This window comes from Carassius gibelio, chromosome B2, assembly GCF_023724105.1.
Source record: "Carassius gibelio isolate Cgi1373 ecotype wild population from Czech Republic chromosome B2, carGib1.2-hapl.c, whole genome shotgun sequence".
In the NCBI taxonomy this organism is placed as follows: domain Eukaryota; kingdom Metazoa; phylum Chordata; class Actinopteri; order Cypriniformes; family Cyprinidae; genus Carassius; species Carassius gibelio.
In genome coordinates this window covers 26,132,469-26,153,371 of record NC_068397.1, presented here as the reverse complement: position 1 = coordinate 26,153,371, position 20,903 = coordinate 26,132,469, and the positions used below count along the sequence as shown (strand labels likewise).

The following is a 20,903-nucleotide window of genomic DNA, read 5'->3' as shown; positions in this document are numbered from 1 at the left end:
TTAGTTTTGTAGGCTTGTAGACTTTTAGTTTTAGTAGTTTTTAGTTTCATTCCTGCTTTACTGAAAAGATTTAGAGGCTTTTTTCACGAAGCTGGACTGTATCTGTGGAGCTTTTATCGCATCTGTATGTTCTGAGGTGCCTGCGTTTTTCTTTCATAGAACGCCGTTTCATTCTTTAGAAGTTTGTTGTAACGAGCTGGAAAACGGGCTGTTTTCGATAATGAGATACTGAGCCGTGGGAAAGTTTCAGTTGCGTGTCATTAGTGTAGCATGAGACAAACTACCTCCGTTGCTTGAGTTTATAACGACGAGTCCACTGATTAAAGACTTGCAATGAGTTTATATGTGCTTCGCAAAAGCTTTTTCAACCACTGTCTGAAAGTCTCCAAGAAAAATGAAGTGCACGAAGGAGGTCGGTGGCTGCAAATGTGCAGATCCAAAACATCTGCACCAAAAAACTTCTGCGATTATGAGAGCATGAGACGGATTTACAACATACAAGTTCCACAGCGTTTTAACTTCGCCAAGGACGTGCTGGAGCAGTGGGAAACAAAAGAAAAGGTCATTTAATAATGCTCTGCTACCGATGATCCAATATGTTTGTCCAATTTCACTGTAAACTGAGTAAATGTACTTTAACGTCCGATTAATATTTCGACTTGATGGATAATACTTTATAAGTCCTAAACAAACATTGTAAAATCGTGGGCAGATGAGCTGATGCTGTACAGACAAGTGTAAAACATTTCACGACAGTTTCACCATACAGTCTGGAATTCTCACGAAAAAGATCAAAGACGCGGCCCGCGACTTTTTTTAGGCTGGTCTCTACCAATATTTTGGGGCGGTCCTTAGGAGAGAGTTTGGGGAGTGTTCGGAAAACACCTTTCTCATTATTTTATATTCATTAAAACAGTACTTTTTTTATTTGCATGTGTAATGTATGCAAAAAAAATATGATGATAAAATGTAATAATATTGGGAATAAGGAGCTAAATAAAGTACTTTTGACATTGGTTTTACCATAAAATTTCTGTAAATAAAAGTAAAACCAACTAATACCTCAAAACATGACATGTCCATTACTAATAATTATTAAGTGCCTTTCTTTTCCCCTTCTAGGAACATAATTTAAATAAGAAACTAGCTTTTATTAGTTCACTGAAAAAACATTTTCATTTACGCAACCGTATGTTGTTCTAAACCTAACTGGTGTGCCATTTTGCTTGGTGATACTAGTGCAGCAGAAATGTACTAATCTACTGATCTGTGAAGTATTACATAATGTTTGTGGATACTGGTATTATCCCAGACTTCTTAGTTCATTTTAATGCCAAAACTTGTGAAACTGTTCAGTGTGTTGTTGCTGTATATTACAGAACGGACAGAGGTCGTCTCTTCCAGCTCTGTGGTGGGTGAATGACAGCGGGCTGGAGGTCAGATGGAGTTTCGAGGAGTTGGGCTTCCACTCCAGAAGACTTGCAAATGTTCTGCATCAGGTGTGCAGTTTAGAGAGAGGGGACCGTGTGTTCCTCATCTTACCCAGAGTCCCTGAGTGGTGGCTGGTTAACGTGGCATGTCTCCGAACAGGTACAGTCTCACAATATGTTTCCAGGAATTCAGGATTCATTGTTCTGTTTCCCTTTCTAGTGATTCATTCTTAGAGTTAAACTTTAATCTACTTTTACTGATTCACACTTCTGTTGAAACAATAATACTAGCTTGAAGTTGAAGTGTGTAAATTAAAAATGTTAACAAACATTCTCTGACAGATATAGTGAAAGTAATTTTTATGTTATGACTGATAACCCATAGATGGCAGATATTTAAGTTCTGTACTATTTGGTCTAAATTAATAAAAACACACACACTCACAGTGGTTCCTCTTTTAATGCCCTGTTTCCTTGCACAGGTACGGTTCTGATCCCCGGCACGTCTCAGCTCACTGCTCGAGATATCTGCCACCGGCTGCAGGCGTCTGGGGCCAAGTGTGTGATCACAGATGAAACTCTGGCTCCACTGTTGGACTCCGTATCCTCAGAATGCCCTTCCATCTCCACCAAGCTTCTGCTGTCCCACAGGTCCATGCACGGCTGGGGCAACCTGACCGAACTCATGGGGTGAGTGTGTGTACAGTGAGCACTGTCATTTACTGACTGAGTGCATTCCTTAAAAGTATAAACAAAATTACAAATTGGTGATTTAGTTAAGATCAGATGTTGTGTTTGTGCTGTAGAAAGGTGTCAGATGATCATGTATGCATGGACACCAGGAGTGATGAGGCCATGACGATCTTCTTCACCAGTGGCACAACCGGCTCTCCAAAAATGACCCAACACAGCCACTGTAGTTACGGTCTGGGGCTCACGGTGAACGGCAGGTTTGTAACATTCTGAAAGTTAAATGATGTGAAAATGTATATGTTAATGTATCAGTTTTTTTAATTTATACCTTTATCTCAGCAAGGCCACATTAAATTGATCAAAAGTATCGGTAAAGACATTAATAATAATTTATAATATTTCAAATAAATGCTTTCAAATCATCCTAAAAAATATTTATTTTCGTTAAGCAGCTAAGCAATCATATTTATATATTTGACAATATTGCTGTCTTTCCTGTATTTGAATCAAATAAATGTCATGTGTTTATTTGTGTGTGGGAATTCTTAAGGTACTGGCTGGATCTGACTGAGCAGGATGTGTTCTGGAACACGTCAGACACAGGTTGGGCCAAGTCTGCATGGAGCAGTGTGTTTGCGCCATGGATCCAGGGAGCGTGTGTGTTTGTTCACCACATGCCACGTTTTGATACTAGTACAGTCCTCAAGGTACAGGAACATCACTGGTTCATTCTTGACTGTAATGTTCTGTTTGATTCTTGAATCTTTAAAAAATGTCCCTAACAAAGCTGTATGAAAGTGTTTTATGGAAAAACCAAAAATGGTAACACTTAATCTAACTTTACATGGTTTGTTGAACAGTATACATTCTGGTGACACTGTTGTTTTTCTCCTGACAGACTCTGAGCAGCTATCCCATCACCACCTTCTGCACGGCACCAACAGCGTATCGAATGCTTGTACAGGACGACATATCCAGGTACTGACTGTAACAGGTGCACTGTGATGTGTTTGTATTTAAATGAATTCTCTTTTAGCTCTAGCTTTACAAGGTTTCATTTATGATTATTTGTTTTTATATATACTGTCAGCAGAAGTTTGTTTTTAATGGCCGGTAAGTAAGAACTGAGAATCTTGACCTGGATGTTGTAATGATCACAGCAGAATGAGCCTGATTCCTCTGGTCCAGGTCTAGTCCTCATCTTTGTCTGTGATTTTTTTTTGACAGGTTTAAGTTCAGAGCTCTTGAGCACTGTCTGTGTGCAGGAGAGCCCATTAACCCAGAGGTGATGTGGAAATGGAAAGAACTCACTGGACTGGACATCTATGAGGGATACGGACAGACTGAGACTGTAAATAAACATTTAAAGAAATAGTTCACACATTTTCCAATTTTCTTAAAGTTCTCACCCTCAGGCCATGCAAGATATAGAATTTTTTTGTTTCTTAGTTAGAAAAGTTTGGGGAAATTTAGCCTTATGTCCCTTGTTTACCAATGGATCCTATGCATTGAATGGGTGCCGTCAGAATGAAAGTCCAAACAGTAATTCACAAGTAATCCACGAAACTTGTTCAAAAAAGTGAAAACACACCTTTTCACTTCCCAAGATGGTCTGGAGTCGTGTTGTAGATTATTATGATGTTTCTATCAGCTATTTGGACTCTCATTCTGACGGCACCCATTCACTGCAGAGCAGTGCTTCTCAACCTTGTTCCTGGAGGCCCCCAACACTGCACATATTGCATCTCTCTTTTGTCTGACAAACTCAGTTCAGGTCTTGGAGTCTCTACTAATGAGCTGATGGTGTGTTTTTTAAGGAGACATGGAAAACCTGCAGTGTTGGGAACCACTGCTGCAGAGGATCCACTGGTGAGCAAGTGATGTACTGCTAAATTTCTCCAAAGAAACAACTCATCTACATCTCGTATGGCCTGAGGGGGAGTAACAATTTTTTAGCAACTATTCCTTTAAACCGCTAAAACTCTTTCTTGAATTAGGTTTTATAGGATCATTATAGAGATGAGTGAAAATGGGTCCTAAATTAGCATCTGTTTTCATCTGTGATAGGGTCACGGATTCATTATAAAGACACAGAGAATAAAATTAAGCATAGTCTAGTGTGCTGTCAAGCAAAGATAGCTCATATCTCTTTTTTCCACCTAGGTTTTAATAGCAGGCACATTCAAAGGCATGAAGATCAAACCAGGATCTTTTGGAAAGGCATCACCAGGATATGATGTTCAGGTGCAGTAACAGTCCGGCCAGGGTTTAAACTGGGTATTATAATACTTGATTGTTGTCCTGAATGGCTTTATTTTAATAATAACTGCAATATATGGGCTGAGATACAATAGTATAATATATATATATATATTCCGTGTTCATGGTGTGTTCACTTCTCACTGGTGTGTGTGTGCACTTGGATGGGTAATGCAGAGCACTAATTCCGAGTATGGTTAACCATACTTGGCAAATGTCATATATGTGTATATATATATATGTATGTAATTTAATTTAATTATTTTATTTTTTTAATCTGATGGATTTTCTTGGTTTTCCTGAGGTGAACTATGGACTTTTTTGGTTTAAGGTGGTGGATGAAGATGGTTCTGTTGTGCCACGAGGACAAGAGGGAGACCTCGGCATCAGAGTCAAACCACAGAGACCCTTCTCTCTTTTTACAGAGTATACAGTACGTTTTCCTTTTTTCACATAGTCTTTACGAAAAGTTCTTGAGCTTGAGTTGCACTAATTAAACTTATTGATCTAAATTCATCCTATAGGGGGAGCCAGAGCGTACGGCAGAATGTTTCCGAGGCGATTTCTACCTGACTGGTGACAGGGGAATGATGGACGATGAAGGATACCTGTGGTTCATCGGCAGAGCTGATGATGTCATCCTGTCTGCAGGGTACGGAATTCTGCTTATCATCCATGATGGCAAATTTGTATCTCATATCTCATGTTGTGTGTGTTTTAGGTACCGCATTGGTCCATTTGAGGTGGAAAACGCTTTGATAGAGCATCCAGCCGTAGCAGAATCTGCTGTGGTCAGCAGCCCTGATCCAGTTCGAGGAGAGGTAGTGCAATGCATTCTGGGATTGCCGTCTCCATGAAGGATACATGCAGTGTGACCTTAGAATTAGGCAAAAATAAGTCTAAGTATGCAGTGTAAAAGATTTTGTATGTAGTTGATTTAAAATTGTAACTAAGATTATCATACATATGTAATACAAAACTGTGTTTATTTGTATACTTTTTTTAATTGTGCTGCTCCATGTTTCAGGTGGTGAAGGCTTTTGTAGTGCTGACAGCAGATTATAAATCAAGAAACCATAAGGAACTGATCCAGGAACTGCAAACACATGTGAAGACTGTGACAGCTCCTTATAAATATCCACGCAAGGTGACTTCCGATTCAAATTCAGTACTTCCGCATTTAATCCTTAACAGGAGATCTTTTCAATTTAGTCAATTTTAAAGGAATATTTTGTTCCAGCTTTTAAATGTTTAACTCATTTTTTTGTCAGATTGAGTTTGTGGATCATCTTCCCAAGACAGTGAGTGGGAAAATCAGGCGAGTGGAGTTAAGAAAGAAGGAATGGGGACAGCAAACCAGCAAACATATCTGGAAATGAGAAAACTAATTTCTGAACAAATCACATTCCACCTTTTGGTATCCAACATTCCCAGGTGTCTTCCCAGTTTAATGCACCACATATAAGACTTTCATCTCACCTGCAGGTGGAGGCATTTCATAAGAATCAAGCTGTAGAACTCATTTCTAATTTCATGCATCAAACATTTATATGATTATACCTCATGTTCAATCATGTATAAGTGGAGTAACTCAGAATTTATATGCCTTGCAGTTCAAATGCATTTTATTCTTTTCATATTAAATTTTTGATCATATTCTGCATATGCAAAACCTAAATGTGAATTAATTTGTAACAAAATAAGCATTCATATAATGAAAAACCAGTTTTTTTCAGTATTTAATAAAAGCATTTTTGGGTGACTAATATATCAGTTAGATAAAACCTGTCAAACACAGAGTGATCCTTTTTTCCCTCAAGAGCATGATGTCATGTGACTGATGACAGATGGCATCACAAATCTGATCTGTGCTGAATGATGAAAGGATTGTGAGGTTATAAAGATTTCAAAATTTCCCCCACAGAAAGTAATGAGGAATGGAGTGATTTTTCAGATGACAAATCTGTTGGTAAATTAGTCTTGACCACTAATGGAGAAAAACAGCTTTACTACAGTAAACCTATAACCTGTAGCTTGTCAAAAATAATAATAATATGACAGCTTTTGAAAAATGAAAGGTTATGTTATTGAAGCTGTAAATTTCCCTCTCTGGTTATTCAAGGACCATAGAGGCTGAAATGTAGTGATGCGGCACACTCACTGACTGCAGTAATGAGAGACAGGTGCTGTTTAATTGACCTGTTTATGACCTTATGCTTATCAAGTGGAAAAACAGAGCCATAGATTTCACAACTGAAGTATCAAGCCAAAATATGCCCGACCTCAGCCATTTCAACTGTTTCATGGCATGTCATTAAATCAGACTAGATGTTTAGGACAGCTTGTTTGTGTATGCAGAGATGTGTTTGTGGATCAATCTGTCGGTTTTGATTAGCGGTGAGTAATTTGAATGGCTCAAACTGCTAAAAGACTGTCAAGACCTGAACTGCTTTCCTCTCCTTACAAAAAGTACTGTGACTGTACCATACCATACACCATAGTACTGTGATATACAGTGGATTCCAAGTCTGTGTCTTCTAGTGAAATTAAATGCCTTCATATTAGTTAAGTAAATTGTGCTTTATTTTTAAGAATTTTATTTTATAATGTATATTATATATTACTTAGCAATAACAGTTTGAGTGAAAAGTTGAACTGACAACTTGAAAACCCTAATGTTATGGTAGATTATTTATTAAGTTTCATATAATTGTAACATTTCTTAAAACTACATTTTTTAAAAGCTTTTTAGTTTTTGAAAGTTTATGTAGGCCTATGGTCTCAGACTTTTGAACACTGGGAATGGTGTGTTTTGCTGTAGTGTGTCAGGAAATATCAGTTTGCATTCCCCTACATTCATTTATTAATAGTAATAATCCAGTGAGATTTTTGACCAGTGCTCCACACAGAGATCTGATCTCTTCATTATCCAGTCTGTTTGGAATAACATGAAGAAACAGAACAAACTGAGAGAGACTCAATCCAGAAGAACTGTGGCATTGCTCCAAGACGCTTCAAGAAACCAACCAGCAAAGCCACAGTTGAAAGTTTAGGCACCTAAGTGTAAAAATGCTGTAAACTGCGGATGCTGTCAAGCATAACGTCATAAATAGATTTTCTTTATCATTAACTTCTATTAATTAAAATAAATCAAAATTTGGTGTGACCTAATTTTAATATATAATGCATATTAACTGTAAAGGAACAAAAATTATGTTTCAAGTTGGCTAGGTTTATATGGAGTACAGCATACCCCGGTGCAATATATCAAATTCTACTGCATATATCAAAAAGGCTAGTTCCATGGTACTTTTAGTTTGTGTAGACATCATCTGAATCAGTTGTAAGCGCATATGATGCCCAGAAATGCTGTCTAGGTAGGCTTAGGTAAAGGTTGTGATTAAAAGAGGATTTTTAGGGCATTAAGTTGAGCTCTGTCAGCTACAGCCGTGAAGTGGACACGGGTCACCGACTCCGATGTTTATGGATTATTATTTTTTTCTGCATGAAGTGCAAATCACGTGAGATGAATGTGCAATGACAGAGTCCCGACACCGAGTGGTCTCGCGCAGTTCTCGAGGAACGGACTCGGGTTCGCATTCCTTCATGAAATCGAGCACTTCGTCGTGTTTTTACTGTGTTTTCTTTCTTTCTTTTTGTTTTGGTTAGTTTCCTAGCAATGGCTTGGCCGTGCATCAGCAGAGTGTGCTGCTTGGCTCGGTTCTGGAACCAGTTCGACAAATCGGATTTGTCGGTTCCACTAACGATTCAGAACTACTCTGACATCGCGGAGCAGGAGGTGCAATCCGTCACCAAACTCGTTTCCACGGAACGGGCGCCGAGCGTCGACTTCGTAGCGCCGGATCACGCGGCGGATGTCCGGCGGCCGCACCGGGGACGCACGGAACCGAGTTATAAACCCCGCGAAGAATACCATCCCCCGGGTGTGCCTTTCCCGAGCATCACCCAGTACAAACAGGATTACAAACCCTGGCCCATCCCGAAGAAGGATAACTTTCCCTGGATTAGTAACGGAGGGAAAGGCGGCACTTTAACGGATAGTCCGGTGAACGGTTACTCTAACGGAACGAGTCATCCGCGGACGGACAGACAGGAGCGCAGCGGCAGGCAGAGAGGAGGAGATCAGCTCAGCTCATACAGGTACTGCTGCTCGTTCTCATGGGAGCTGTTCTTCAGCACCTCTCATCCACCGCAGCACATCATGAGTAGGCTAAATGTATGTTCATAATATATTTTACTGCGATTCAACAGAGAAAATTATGGAATTTATTTTACTTAAGCCCATTTAGTGAGTAAAACATTACACAGACAAAAAAAAATCCATTTATAATTTTATTTTAGAGTAGAAATATTACAAAAGACTAACATTACATACTAGGCTACTAATAATATCAATCTATTGATTTTTTTTTTAAAATCTGGATTCTTTGTAATTTCTATTTTTTATGTTCAAGTAAAAACATATTACAAATACTACAATAAACCGGTGTATTATTATTATTAATAATAATAATATATTTTCTTTTTCTTTTATTTTGGGCTATTTAGTAAGTAAAAACATTAAAATGAGGAAACCGATCTTAAAAATAGTGATATTATATGGCCATATTTTTCTCAATTTGTATTTATAAAATAGACTACTATACAAACATAAAAAATGTAATAATATCACTTATCGGCATTATTATTATTATCCAAGTCAGATCAAATTTTAATATACACTAGAACTTAAAAGAGTGGTAGCCTATTTATCTCTGAAATAACATATGTTCACTAGTCTCCGAAATGAATTGCTGGAGGATATATATCTGACTCACATGAACAAGCTTTCACACATTTCTCTCTTTCGGTGAAAGAGAAGTGTCCTTTCTTTGATGCTGGTTTACTGTGGAGCTGTAACATGACTGATGTGGTTCTAACAGTTGTGCATTGCAGTGATTTTCACTCAGTGTGGTAACTGGTCACTGTCATGCATATTTAATCCAACAGCTCATGAACGAGCAGAATGAATCTATAACAATTACATAAACAGAGTTATCTGAGGGGAACAGAATGAATTGATTACAAACAACCCTCATTGTTCATCAGCCTTTGGTTGAATGATGCATGAAACCTTCACTTCTAGTCATTTATTCACTTAATCCTTTCTTACATGCTTTCATTCTGCATGCAGCTTTTTTCTTTTCTAAACCTTGCATATGTATGTACAGATACGTATAGTGAGAATTATTTTTCAAACAGGTAAGCTGAAGTCTTTACAGTGGGCACCTGTTGCCTCTGATTTGTCAGCGTGACTTTAACCTAGCCTGACATGTGCTGCTCTTATCTGCAGCTCCTCAGGGCTCAGTCTCTGTCTTTTTCTGTCTCTGTCTGATACATTTGATCTCTCTCTCTGGAATCAGGCAGGAGTACCAGCCGTGGTCTGGAGCTCGGCCGTCAAAGCCTGCCCACAAACGGCCCACCTTCCTGGGTAAAGGTGCTGATGAGCCCCCGCCAGAGACCAGCTACCAGGCGGCTTTCAGCCCGGACACACACAGACACACGGACGCCGGCATACTGGAGACCAGCTCACACACGCAGACAGAGAGAGCACACTCACACAGGACAGACATCAGCATGAAACCAGAGGTGAGTGAGAGGACATTGAGTAGAGAAAGAGATCAAATCAGACAGCGAGCTGATGTGACAGAAAGATCAACAGAGAGCAAACTTTCAAACCAGCCTTTGATATAATCAGCAGGAGACCAATATGTATAGTCGATAAACTTTTACCACAAGGACCTGTCAACATTTTTATAACTGAAAGTTAACACTAAAAGAATACATTTGATATATGTATTATTTATATAAATATGTATATATTTGTGTTCAATTGTAATACTCTAAAAATTCCCAAACATTCATAACCATAAAATCCACTGGGGTGGAATTATATGATGGATTTAGTAGAAATATGCAGATTTCATAGTAGTGAAAGCATAAGCACGAAATCAACCTTTTGAAGTGGGTTTAGATTTATACCTACATTACATTTTTGGACAGCTTTTGGGCTGATAGTTAAAAGCTGTAGGTAAAGTTGAGTTTAAGTTGTATTTAACCCAGAATAGGTAAGCAGGAATATTGATTTGCATAATCGTTTAGGTTAATCTGTGAAATCAAGCCTAATATGCAATTAAATCGCATTGGTTATTTGACACCGATGCCTTTCTGGGACAAATGGGAGTTTTAGGTCATGTAAGTTGTGCTCTATGTATCGACTAGTGCTGATTCATTGGGGTTATGTAATCAGTGACCCGCTCCTGTGCCTCGTTACCTCAGTCTAGTCTGTTCCCATCCTCTCAATGAGAATCAAAACTAACTGTGAAACTGATGCTGCATCTTTTGCACGTCAGTCAGTGAAGTATGCACTAATTGGGATTCATTTAGTCCTAATTACTAACCCATGCATGCTGTCAAACCTCATGCTTGACCAGTGAGGAGAGAAGTGTTTTTAATTTATTTTTGAATTGAAATGTAAAAAAACAACGTGAATTTGATTAAATTAAAAAATGTGTAATATTTTAAATTATTTAATAATAATAATAATAATAATATTTAAATTAAGATTTAATATATTTCATTCTCAAATATCTGGATATATTGCAGGATTTACTTTTGGCCCACAGCCCTCAATCAAGTTTGATTTTTGGCCATACTTATTAAAATGTTATCTAGTGCACTGGAGACTTGCGTGACTAAGCCAGCTGGCATTATTTTGTCTGTCCCAAGGGTTTAACTCAGTCACAACCCATCCTGCCCTCCTGATCTCCCTCCAGCTGATGCTTTGAATTTAATTGTAAAAGGCAGACTGACTGTCCACTGTTCTCAAACACTTGTTTGGGAGATCAAATCAGCTCATCATTCTTAATTAAGTGGTCATTTTTCATTTGTCCTCTTCTGTAAAGACCATCAGATCAGTGCAAGCTCAATGAAACTAAGAAAACATAAGCTTAAACCGTTTGCTATTGGTCAGAGGTGCCCAAACATTTTAATATGACAGGAACAAAATGTAAATTGCTGTGGGCCAAAATAAGTGTTGCATTATATATATATATATATATATATATATATATATATATATATATATATATATATATATATATATTATATATATGTGACCCTGGACCACAAAACCAGTCTTAAGTGTCAATTTTTAGAAATTGAGATTTATACATCATCTGAAAGCTGAACAAATAAGCTTTCCATTGATGATTGGTTTGTTAGGATAAGACAATGTTTTGCCGAGATGCAACTATTTGAAAATCTGGAATCTGAGGGTGCAAAAAAAATCGAAATATTGAGAAAATATTTAAAGTTGTCCAAATGAAGTTCTTATCAATGCATATTACTAATCAAAAATTAAGTTTTTATATATTTACGGTAGGAATTTTAAAAAATATCTTCATGGAACACGATCTTTACTGAATATCCTAATGATTCTTGGCATAAAAAAGAAATGATCATTTTGACCCACACAATGTATTTTTGGCTATTTCTACAAATATACCTGAGACTTAAGACTGGTTTTGTGTTCCAGTGTCACATATATTAACTATGTTATAATAAAATTAATTAGATTAGATTTTTTTTGTTTGTTTGTTTTTTTTTTTTTGCTTGGCTGATGAACTGATAAGTTGGATCCAAATGCATGTTTACAGGAGGATTGAGAAACAAATCAAACCTGCACAAGCATCACAAGTGAATAAATCTCAGGTTTTCATAAGTTATAATAACCTTAAATGACAGTTAAACATCTTATATAAGCTTTAAAGTTGCTGTCCAGACAGTTTCCCATGTGTCAGCGCTCTGTCCGAACGATGGTCAGCAGCCTATGACATATGATATGACAGAGGACAAACAGGGCCATGTTGAGAATGGATTATTACTGTTCTGTTAACTGCATTCAAATAAATATACAAAAATACTGCATTATAATATCTATCTATCTATCTATCTATCTATCTAGTGACATTTTAATGGTAGTGTATATACTAGTGCTGTGCAAAAGTCTTTAAAATAATTAAAATTTAGTTCAGAAAAATGTATTGCATATTTGAAGTTTTGGCCGTCTTGAAAGCCAAATTTGCATATTATACATAAAGCATTTCTGCTGTTAGTGAGTCTGTGAGGCTGAGGGTGTCTGTGTTCCTATTCTAAATGCACTTAACAGTTAGAGAGAATCTCATTTTCACCCCTGCACTTGGCTTCTCGCATAGAAAGCTGTTTTTTTCCCCTACAGTAAGGATTAGATGTCTTCTACCCAAGAGAAGGAGACAGTCTGAGCGAGAGACAGAAATCTGACAAAGATAGATGGAGGCAAAGTGGATGGAGATTATATACTATAATATGAGACTTGAACAAGTACATCCTAAATCATAGTCATTTGAAACAGTATGCTTAAAGTGCCCAAATGGATACTATTTCCAGTGAGGTTTGTGTGCCACAGAAGACATCGGGAGTGTGACATGACCTAGTGCTTCTTTTTCAGCTTCTCACATTTTAGATGAAAGCTGTAAATTGGAGTCAGACTTTTACACTGTTACAAAAAATATCAATTTTAAAAATGAACAAGTTTTACATAAAAATACTAAGTATTTTTTTAACAGAAATGTATGTTTTATATACAGGAGCAGAAGACTAAGCTGTCACCAAACCCATCTGCCGTCTTTCAAAGCAAATCTAGGATCTTCAACATATGATCCATCAACGCGTAAAAAGATCCATAAAGATCCACATTCACGTCTGAGTCAGCCTTTCACTAGAAGAAGAGAACATTTTAAAGAACTGTCGAGAGACACCTGTATGTTGAGAAACTGTAGTTATTCTGAAAATCTAGGATCGTCAGAGGAGAAGAATGCTTGAGGATGAAGAGAGACATTCAATGCAATTGAAAATGCTTGTTAAAAAAAAAAAAATCATGGGATTCTCTAAATAATTCCACTGAGGAAATTAGAAAACCAGAGGATGTTTGCTAGAAATTTACACAAAGTAAAATCTATGCAAGAGAATGTATGCTTCACATGTCAACCATCTTCTAGAAGGATATGTTTTAATACAGGTTTAAGAGTGTGAGAGACATAAAAATGTGTGATTGGGAAAGTTTTCAGGCCTCAATTTCTGCTGACCTTACCCTCTCCCAGCTGAATGAATATCTGCATGTTTCATAATTGTTTTATGAATTAACTGAATATGCAACATTTAAAAAAAGGAACAAAATGTCATCTGGTAACTCAGTGTCTGGGGATGTGTGTGTGTGTCCTGTACAAGCCTATAGTTAATGAGATGATTTTGTATATAGTGATGTTGGTCTGCCTTTATTGAGCTGTTAATATCTGCCTGAGAATGCCAGGTGCTTCTAATCACCATTTAATGCTCCAGACCCTGCCAGCCCTTTATGAACCCATATAAAGACTAGAACATTCTGAATCTTTCACTGAATTGGAGGCTGTCCAAGTTTTTGTAAATTTGGTTTAGACATAAATGGGGAAAATAAAAATGACATTCTTTAAATTTGTTTCCCCATTATTTGACTGAGAGCTGAATAATATACAAATTATATTGAACGGTTGTGTGATGAAAAAAAAAAAGGTGTGTGTGTTGGGGGGGGGGGGGGGGGGTTTAGTCTAATGTACGGAAGTCCAATGTATGGAAGCCCGCCAATGAATGAAAAATACAGAAGATACTTGCGATTTTATATCCCACAATTCTGACTTTTTTCTTCTTCTAAGAATTGCAAGTAATAAAAGTTGATTTCTAAGGAGAAAAAAATATATGTTCTCAGAATTGCGAGTTTATATTGCACAAGTCTGACTTAACTCGCAATTGTGAGTTTATATCTTGCAATTCTGAGAAAAAAAGTCAGAACTGGCAGTTTACGGTATATCTCACAATTCTGACAAATCAAAAAAATATCCAGAATTGCGAGTTTGTGTAAAAAAAAGTTTTTATTTTTAGTTTATTTTTTATTATTTTCTTTTTATTATTAGTCAGTGGCAGAAACGGGCTTCTATACCAGTGTGTGTAACATTAACAAGAATTCACAGCAAAATGAAAATCGTCACCTGGTCAAAATAACCAGATGACAAAGAAATATCTTCAGCCCCCAAAAAACTAATTAACTAATTAAGCAAAACATAATTCTAAGTTTATCTCTGTTATCGTTTTGCTATGTGAGATTTAATTTGTATTGGCAGTTGGAAAAAGAATAAAACAATTCAGCACAGCTGCATACATCTTTGTGGCAGACTGACCATTTTTAATAAAAGAATAGTTTTTTTTTTTTTTGATACACAGTGTGAAGGAAAAACATTCATTAGTTCAGTTAGACAAGTAAAGACTTTAACACTGAATTAACACACACAGCAACACATTCTCTCCCATCAACACAAACACACCACCAGAACAAGTTTCTTGATGGTTTTATACACACGGACACAGAAACCGATGCTAGCTGTATGACACAAAGTTGCCCACCAAACCAGAGGACACAACAGTTTGTTTTCAGCAAATACAAGAATACCTCCTGCCTATATGCACATTTTTCCTCAATGCCCCAAAATAACAGAAACGGTACAAAACAGAAAATAAAACGTTCACAGTTCACACTCACTGCTGTTCAATCCTTCATAAATCCCACAGCTGTATGAAAATGACTCGTATTCATGAAGAAAACACGATTAAGACTTTTCTTAGACATTCTTTGCCCTAGTGAAGATGTAAAACTCAAAATGGACATTTAATCTCCACCCAAAGTTTTCACATAAGACCCGTTAAGAAGACAATGAACGGATGATTTCACATAAAACCTTCTCCAAATAAATCCTGCTTGATAATGACATTTCCGAACAGAAAAACATTACGGTTAATTGTTCAGAGGCTCATTTAAATGTCTGCACTTCTGATTAAAGATTAATGCCTAAAACTGAAGTTCTGAACATGAGGGTGAGTAAATTATTTTGGGTGAACTATAAGACTAACAAAAGCTAAACAAGCTCTGTGTCAGTAGGAAAGCAAGTTAATGTGGTCTGGGGTTTCATTAGTGTCCCAGTAAAAAAAAGTAGAATAGAATAATGTCTACTGTACCTGCTCATTAACACTGTACTGTAACATATATTGGACCACAGTTCATAAATATCACAGAATTCATAAAGGAAGTATAAAAAACGAATAAATAGAGTGATGTAGCCATACGCAACAAATGCTGTTCAGGCGGTGTATCAAGCTCTGTTTGGGTTCAGTACCCTCATAGATAACACAGCTGTTGTCGAAATAATGGCTTACTTCTATTATGACAGCGTCTAGTAAGAGGGCATTTGCACCTGTGATTGGCCAGCCCTGGCACATTCTCCACCTTTACAGAATGTGAGGGGGAGGAGTCTGTGTATGACAGGCCACCTGTCCGTCTGTAGTCAGATGCCAAGGAGTGATGTTAGTCATCGTGGCTCTCATCCTTCACCATGATGCCCATGTACCTACCAAAGACTTTAAAATAAATAAAACTGCAAGAGTAATGGTGATACAGGGTTCCCACACATTTTAACCAACTGTAAAAATCATATTACAGAAATTGCACCAATAAAGGGGTATTTAGTCAATGAAATATTTAAATTCTGAGCATATTTTTTTACTAGAGACATTTCAATTTGTATTTATTTATTTTTTTACTTTTTAGATTTTTCTTTTTTTAAAATAATTTTATTTATAGAAACTGCACTGCTAAAAGGTCATTCAAAGCAAATTAAACATTTAATACTGAGCATAACTTTACTAGAGACATTTCCATGTCTATTTATATTTAATGTATATATTTTCATAAAATTGTATTTCATTGTTTCCAAATGTTTCCACATTGTTCAATGACCATGGGAACCCTGATGATAGAGACTGAAAAGCCTAAAATTAGGATGAGCAAAATTACCTATTAGTCAGAAAATCACAGGTGGGAATAGAGCTAATGGCCTGATGCACGTCCATAGCCGATATCTCTCTCGGAGTTCTGTGGAGACAATAAGAGAGGAATGAAACGAGGATGGGAAACAGACAGAGAAATCTCATGGTACATTTGCTATCTTGGTATAATGGGGTTATTGACCTTTGAGCATTAAATGAGAGATCTGTGAGTCTTGTCGAAATGCTGCTTTCTGTTAATGTATGCGACTTCGATCAGTTCCTGCTTGACTGATTATCATTTAAGCGGTGCTCTATAAAAGGCAGTTACCGAACACTGTATAAAAGGCCGATGAAATATTCTGCTCAATCTGTGAGCGTGTGTCAGGCATGTGAATGAAAGCAGATGTGCTGAGTAAGTAGAGCAGCACTGAGCCAATCTCTTCTCTCTCAGGGCCAGGCTCTGCTGCTCTACCACTCAAATAAATCAGATTTCATGAGCTATTCTCAGCGCTCTGATAATTATATACTATCATAAAGCACTTCCTCTCACAATCACAATCAAATCACATTAGACAAAGTTCAATGCTCAAGAGCTCTTCAGAAATGACCATGAAGTAATTTAGCAAGCACTATCTGAAAAGAGCAGAAGAGAGTTGGAAACTACTCTTCCTCTGAATCGTGCTGTTCTGCCCATCTGTCCTGATTAATCTTGTACTGGCATTCTGGCGGATGCACTGACCTGTTTTGTTGGGATTTCCCATGGGCACTGGCCAAAGACTCCCTGAGGATCTCACTGGCAAACTGCTCCACAGCCTATGGAGAGTTTTAGACAACGAAATGCATTATCTACTATTGTAACACACTGTCATACCCAGGACAAAAAAATATATAATTTTTCTCACTGATGAAAAAAGACAAATTAATAAACATATTTGATGCTTAATAAACACCTGTGTGGACTGATATTTAAGACCAATGAGATAAGAGCTGGAGACGCTACCATTTACCATAGAACTAAAATTTAGTAAATAGGGCAAAGGCCTGTTCACACCATGAACTATAAAGATGGCTTACATTAGGGTGTTAAAACTTTCTAGCTGTCATTCATGATGTGAACAGCCCTATTAAGTCAAATTTTCTCTCTAAAAATAAAACTAATTACTCATTCAACGCTTACCTTAAGTATCATGGTCTCCACGACTGGAGCAAAAACGTTCTTCTCCACCTCCACCTGCTGCAGTGTGACACCGATCTAACACACACACACAATATCATTACATCTATGACACAGCAAAAAAGTCTGCTGATAGACAGAAAAAACATTTCAGACTCACTCACCTGCTCCGTCGTGTCTCTGATGAACTGGGTTGATGGGCAGTGCCCCAAGAAGAACTTGGGTTCCTGTTCGGCCTCTTCCTGTTCCAGTTTGATCTGGACCTTGGCAGCATCTATGTCTTTCACACTGATGATGTCAAGAAGTTCATCGTCCTCCTCGTCAGGCTCCGCCTTCAGAATCCTCTGAAGTTGCTCCAGACGTTGTGACAACTCCTCACAGCCTGTCAGAGTCGAGCTGCAGTCTAACACACACACACACACACAGAGAGAGAGACAAACACACACACACACACACACACACACACACACACACACACACACACACAAGCAAACATGTCTTAGTGTAAAACAGCAACAACTCCTCACAAGCAGGAAGCAGAACTACACAAACCAACCAAAAACTAATAATAATCTTGATCTACACTATGGCTTTGTTCCAATTTCCAAACATAATTATTATTATTATCATAATTATTAATAATAATAATAATAACAATAATAATAATAATGATAATAATAATAATAATAATAATAATAATAATAATAATAATATATAGTTTGTATTTTGCATAATTATTATTAGAATTCTATTTAGTAGCTATTACTACTTACACATAACTACTGAAGAACATTTACGCCCCTGATTCTAGTACAGCCTTATCTATGAAATCTGCATGAATTAAAAATGCTCTAGGTAGGAAGCTCAGTAGGGATTGAAGCAGAGGTGATGCTCAATTTCAGCTGCTTATGCCCAAATTGAATTCATGCCCAACATTGATATTTTTTATCTCATCATTATACAAACTAATGCAACATCACTGGAACTACAGGGAGTGAGATATATATATATAGAGAGAGAGAGAGAGAGAGGGGTGTGAGTGAGTGAGTGAGTGAGAGAAAGATAGAGAGAGCGAACACTACTGCATTGTCTGTGACAAGTCTTGTGCAATTCAAAGTTTTGGATAGCTGAGAGAGACACAGGCCATGATGAATTAACTTCAACCAAGAGTTCAAAGCACACACAAGCATGTATGCCATTACATAACTTATACACTCACCGGGTTCACTGTCGATCTGTGTGAGTATGTCCTCGATGGAGTCCTCCTCTATACATTGAGGTTCAGGGTCAGGGGGTGTGTAACCACGAAGACGGCACCAGCAGAGCACCTCTTTAGTTCTGGGTGGAGTGAGGGCCTGAAGCCGAGGGGTCCTCTCTAAAAGATCAGAACATACACGGCGCATAGCCACTGCTCGCTGCAACTACACAGAGAGAAATAAACAAAATAAATGAACACAATCCAGCAGAGCTTACAGATGCAACTCTGACTAGATGAAACAAGCAACTCTGTACCTCTGCAGCTCTGCGTTTGCCAATGTTCCATGAGTAGTACTGATCCACAGAGGTGGCACAGAATGGATGAGAGTCCTCATCTGTGAAGAACACACCAACTTTGGTTTGGACTAGTGTAAATTGACTCTTTTTATGCAGACTTAATGACTGGAGACAATCAATTGTTTCAAAATTGATAATAATAAATGTTTCTTCAGTACCAAATCAGCCTATTAGAGTGATTATTGAAGGATCATGTGACTGGACATGTGGCTGCTAGAAATTCAGCTTTGCCATCACAGGGATAAAATACATTTTAAAATATATTAAAACAGAAAACAAATAAATGCCTCTGTGAGCGTAAGTGACTTCAAATAAAAAATACAAAAACAACATTCTCTGACTCTAGAATTTTCATTAAAAAAATAGTTGACTTATTTCATGGTGTTTTTAAAGTCTTCGAAAGTGTCAAACTTACTTTTCTCAGTGACAATCAGAGGGAATTTCTTCACGATGGCCGTCAGAAGTTGTGTCATGTTCTCTATGTGCTCCGAACTAAGAGAGATTGACAATTTCTTTTAAATATCTACCCAAATATTACAAGCTTCTAACATACTAAAATAAAATTTCCATTTGCGTCACTGATATTGAATCTGATGATAAAATAATAAATATACAATACATCTTTATACTGCATTTTACTCCCTATGTGTAATGAGTCTGAATTGGTAAGAAAATTTGCTCACTCACTAAGAATTGGTCAATGAATTAACTATTTACTCAAGAAACTGCAAGTCATTACTTATGGTGAAATCCAACTTAAAATGTCATGAGGATTACATCAGTGTTAACCCAATTAAGTGTCATGAGAATTTTATCAGTAATATTACTGATTAGATGTTACTGTGGCGACAATTAAAAAATTCTAAATTGTCTATGTGCATGTCTGCGGGTGTCAATGCCCCTCTGCAGAAAAAGAATCCTTAGGGAAAAACTGACATTCAGACAGATCAGAAATGAGAGACTCAATAGTGTGTGTCCTTCTTACTTGATAAGGTCATGTGCTGTAGATTCTATGCCTTGTTCTACTTTAATACTAGCAGCTGTGTCTGTGGGTGTGGGGGTTGTCGGCAGTGGACCAGAGGAGGGTGCTGAAGAGGCTGGGGCAGATGTTTGGGGTTGGGGTACTGGAGTTGTACAAGTGGTGCTAACCAAACCTGGTTCAGTTTTAACTATGTAAAGAGACGAACACAGTGGAAATCAGTGGATTGAATGGTTTTTCACATAACTGCTTGACATCATATCCAATGTATGTGTGTGTGTGTGTACGCGCACACATGTGCATGTCTCACCTTGAGGTACAGGTGTGGATGCTGAGGAAGCAGCTCCACTTGTGGTTGTGTTGCTACTAGATGCACCTTTAGCACCAGACTGCATGACTGTATCATGATCAAAAAAGACAAAAGACATTTATATCATTACAAACATTTTCATTTAAAAAAAAAAAATGTCTTTTCAATTTCTATTTATAAGAAATATTGAAAAAAGGTATAACTGTTTCTGTTAAGCAGCACAAGTCACAAGTGTTGTTAACACAGGTAAGAATAAATGTTTCTTGAGCACCACATCAGCAGAGTAGAAAGATTTCTGAAGGATCAAGTAACACTGAAGACAATAGCTGCTAAAATTTTTTTGCACTCACAGAAATAAAACAATTAATTTAAATCATAATAATATTTCACAACATTTTGTGGGGTTTTAGAGCGAACCACACAAATTAAAGATTCAATTGGGAGCATGGTTGAAACATGAGGAGCGCAATTCCACAAAAAGGCTCAAGACACAGGATGTTGGAAATCAAATCCTAGCGCCATGAGTCTGAAGCAAGTCCACTAAACAGCAGCTTG

At 37.3% G+C, this 20,903-nt stretch overlaps 3 protein-coding genes across 11 annotated transcripts in view; 2 read left to right on the top strand and 1 right to left on the bottom strand.

The window, feature by feature from the left end:
- The first annotated feature begins 52 nt into the window (after positions 1-52).
- acsm3 (acyl-CoA synthetase medium chain family member 3) lies at positions 53-8,195 on the top strand. 2 transcript variants are annotated; one of them, XM_052548284.1, is made up of 14 exons: positions 53-561; positions 1,380-1,590; positions 1,913-2,120; positions 2,237-2,380; positions 2,674-2,830; positions 3,022-3,101; positions 3,351-3,474; positions 4,287-4,367; positions 4,714-4,815; positions 4,907-5,034; positions 5,104-5,203; positions 5,410-5,529; positions 5,654-6,779; positions 8,060-8,195. In XM_052548284.1, exons 1-13 carry the CDS (start codon positions 334-336, stop codon positions 5,759-5,761), a joined length of 1,791 nt encoding a protein of 596 aa, XP_052404244.1. In that variant the 5' UTR covers positions 53-333; the 3' UTR covers positions 5,762-6,779; positions 8,060-8,195. The 2 variants fall into 2 exon arrangements, with proteins under 2 accessions (XP_052404244.1, XP_052404246.1); XM_052548286.1 differs by lacking the exon at positions 8,060-8,195 and having other exon boundaries at positions 5,104-5,285; positions 5,654-5,672.
- On the top strand, positions 7,763-13,952 carry map6d1 (MAP6 domain containing 1). Its single transcript, XM_052548287.1, has 3 exons — positions 7,763-8,543; positions 9,806-10,031; positions 13,070-13,952. The coding sequence occupies exons 1-3, from the start codon at positions 8,062-8,064 to the stop codon at positions 13,139-13,141; spliced, it is 780 nt and encodes a 259-aa protein (XP_052404247.1). The 5' UTR covers positions 7,763-8,061; the 3' UTR covers positions 13,142-13,952.
- Positions 13,953-14,670: 718 nt separating this feature from the next.
- The window catches only part of yeats2 (YEATS domain containing 2), a 35,365-nt gene continuing 29,132 nt past the window's right edge, over positions 14,671-20,903 (bottom strand). For all 8 annotated transcript variants that reach the window (XM_052548283.1, XM_052548282.1, XM_052548278.1 and 5 more), the window contains 10 exons: positions 20,349-20,435; positions 20,045-20,228; positions 19,475-19,551; positions 19,018-19,097; positions 18,725-18,926; positions 17,670-17,908; positions 17,509-17,583; positions 17,071-17,144; positions 16,360-16,437; positions 14,671-15,913 (listed from right to left, as the gene is read on the bottom strand). In XM_052548283.1, coding sequence (XP_052404243.1) covers positions 15,871-15,913; positions 16,360-16,437; positions 17,071-17,144; positions 17,509-17,583; positions 17,670-17,908; positions 18,725-18,926; positions 19,018-19,097; positions 19,475-19,551; positions 20,045-20,228; positions 20,349-20,435 — 1,139 coding nt within the window. In that variant the 3' untranslated portion in view covers positions 14,671-15,870. The remainder of the gene's footprint in view (positions 15,914-16,359; positions 16,438-17,070; positions 17,145-17,508; positions 17,584-17,669; positions 17,909-18,724; positions 18,927-19,017; positions 19,098-19,474; positions 19,552-20,044; positions 20,229-20,348; positions 20,436-20,903) is intronic.

Coding starts and splice junctions, on each gene's coding strand:
- map6d1 (XM_052548287.1), top strand. CDS start 8,062: ATGGCTTGGCCGTGCATCAGCAGAGTGTGCTGCTTGGCTCGGTTCTGG. Junction 8,544..9,805: donor GATCAGCTCAGCTCATACAG/GTACTGCTGCTC, acceptor CTCTGGAATCAG/GCAGGAGTACCAGCCGTGGT. Junction 10,032..13,069: donor ACATCAGCATGAAACCAGAG/GTGAGTGAGAGG, acceptor TTTTATATACAG/GAGCAGAAGACTAAGCTGTC.
- acsm3 (XM_052548284.1), top strand. CDS start 334: ATGAGTTTATATGTGCTTCGCAAAAGCTTTTTCAACCACTGTCTGAAA. Junction 562..1,379: donor AGTGGGAAACAAAAGAAAAG/GTCATTTAATAA, acceptor TGTATATTACAG/AACGGACAGAGGTCGTCTCT. Junction 3,102..3,350: donor GTACAGGACGACATATCCAG/GTACTGACTGTA, acceptor TTTTTTTGACAG/GTTTAAGTTCAGAGCTCTTG.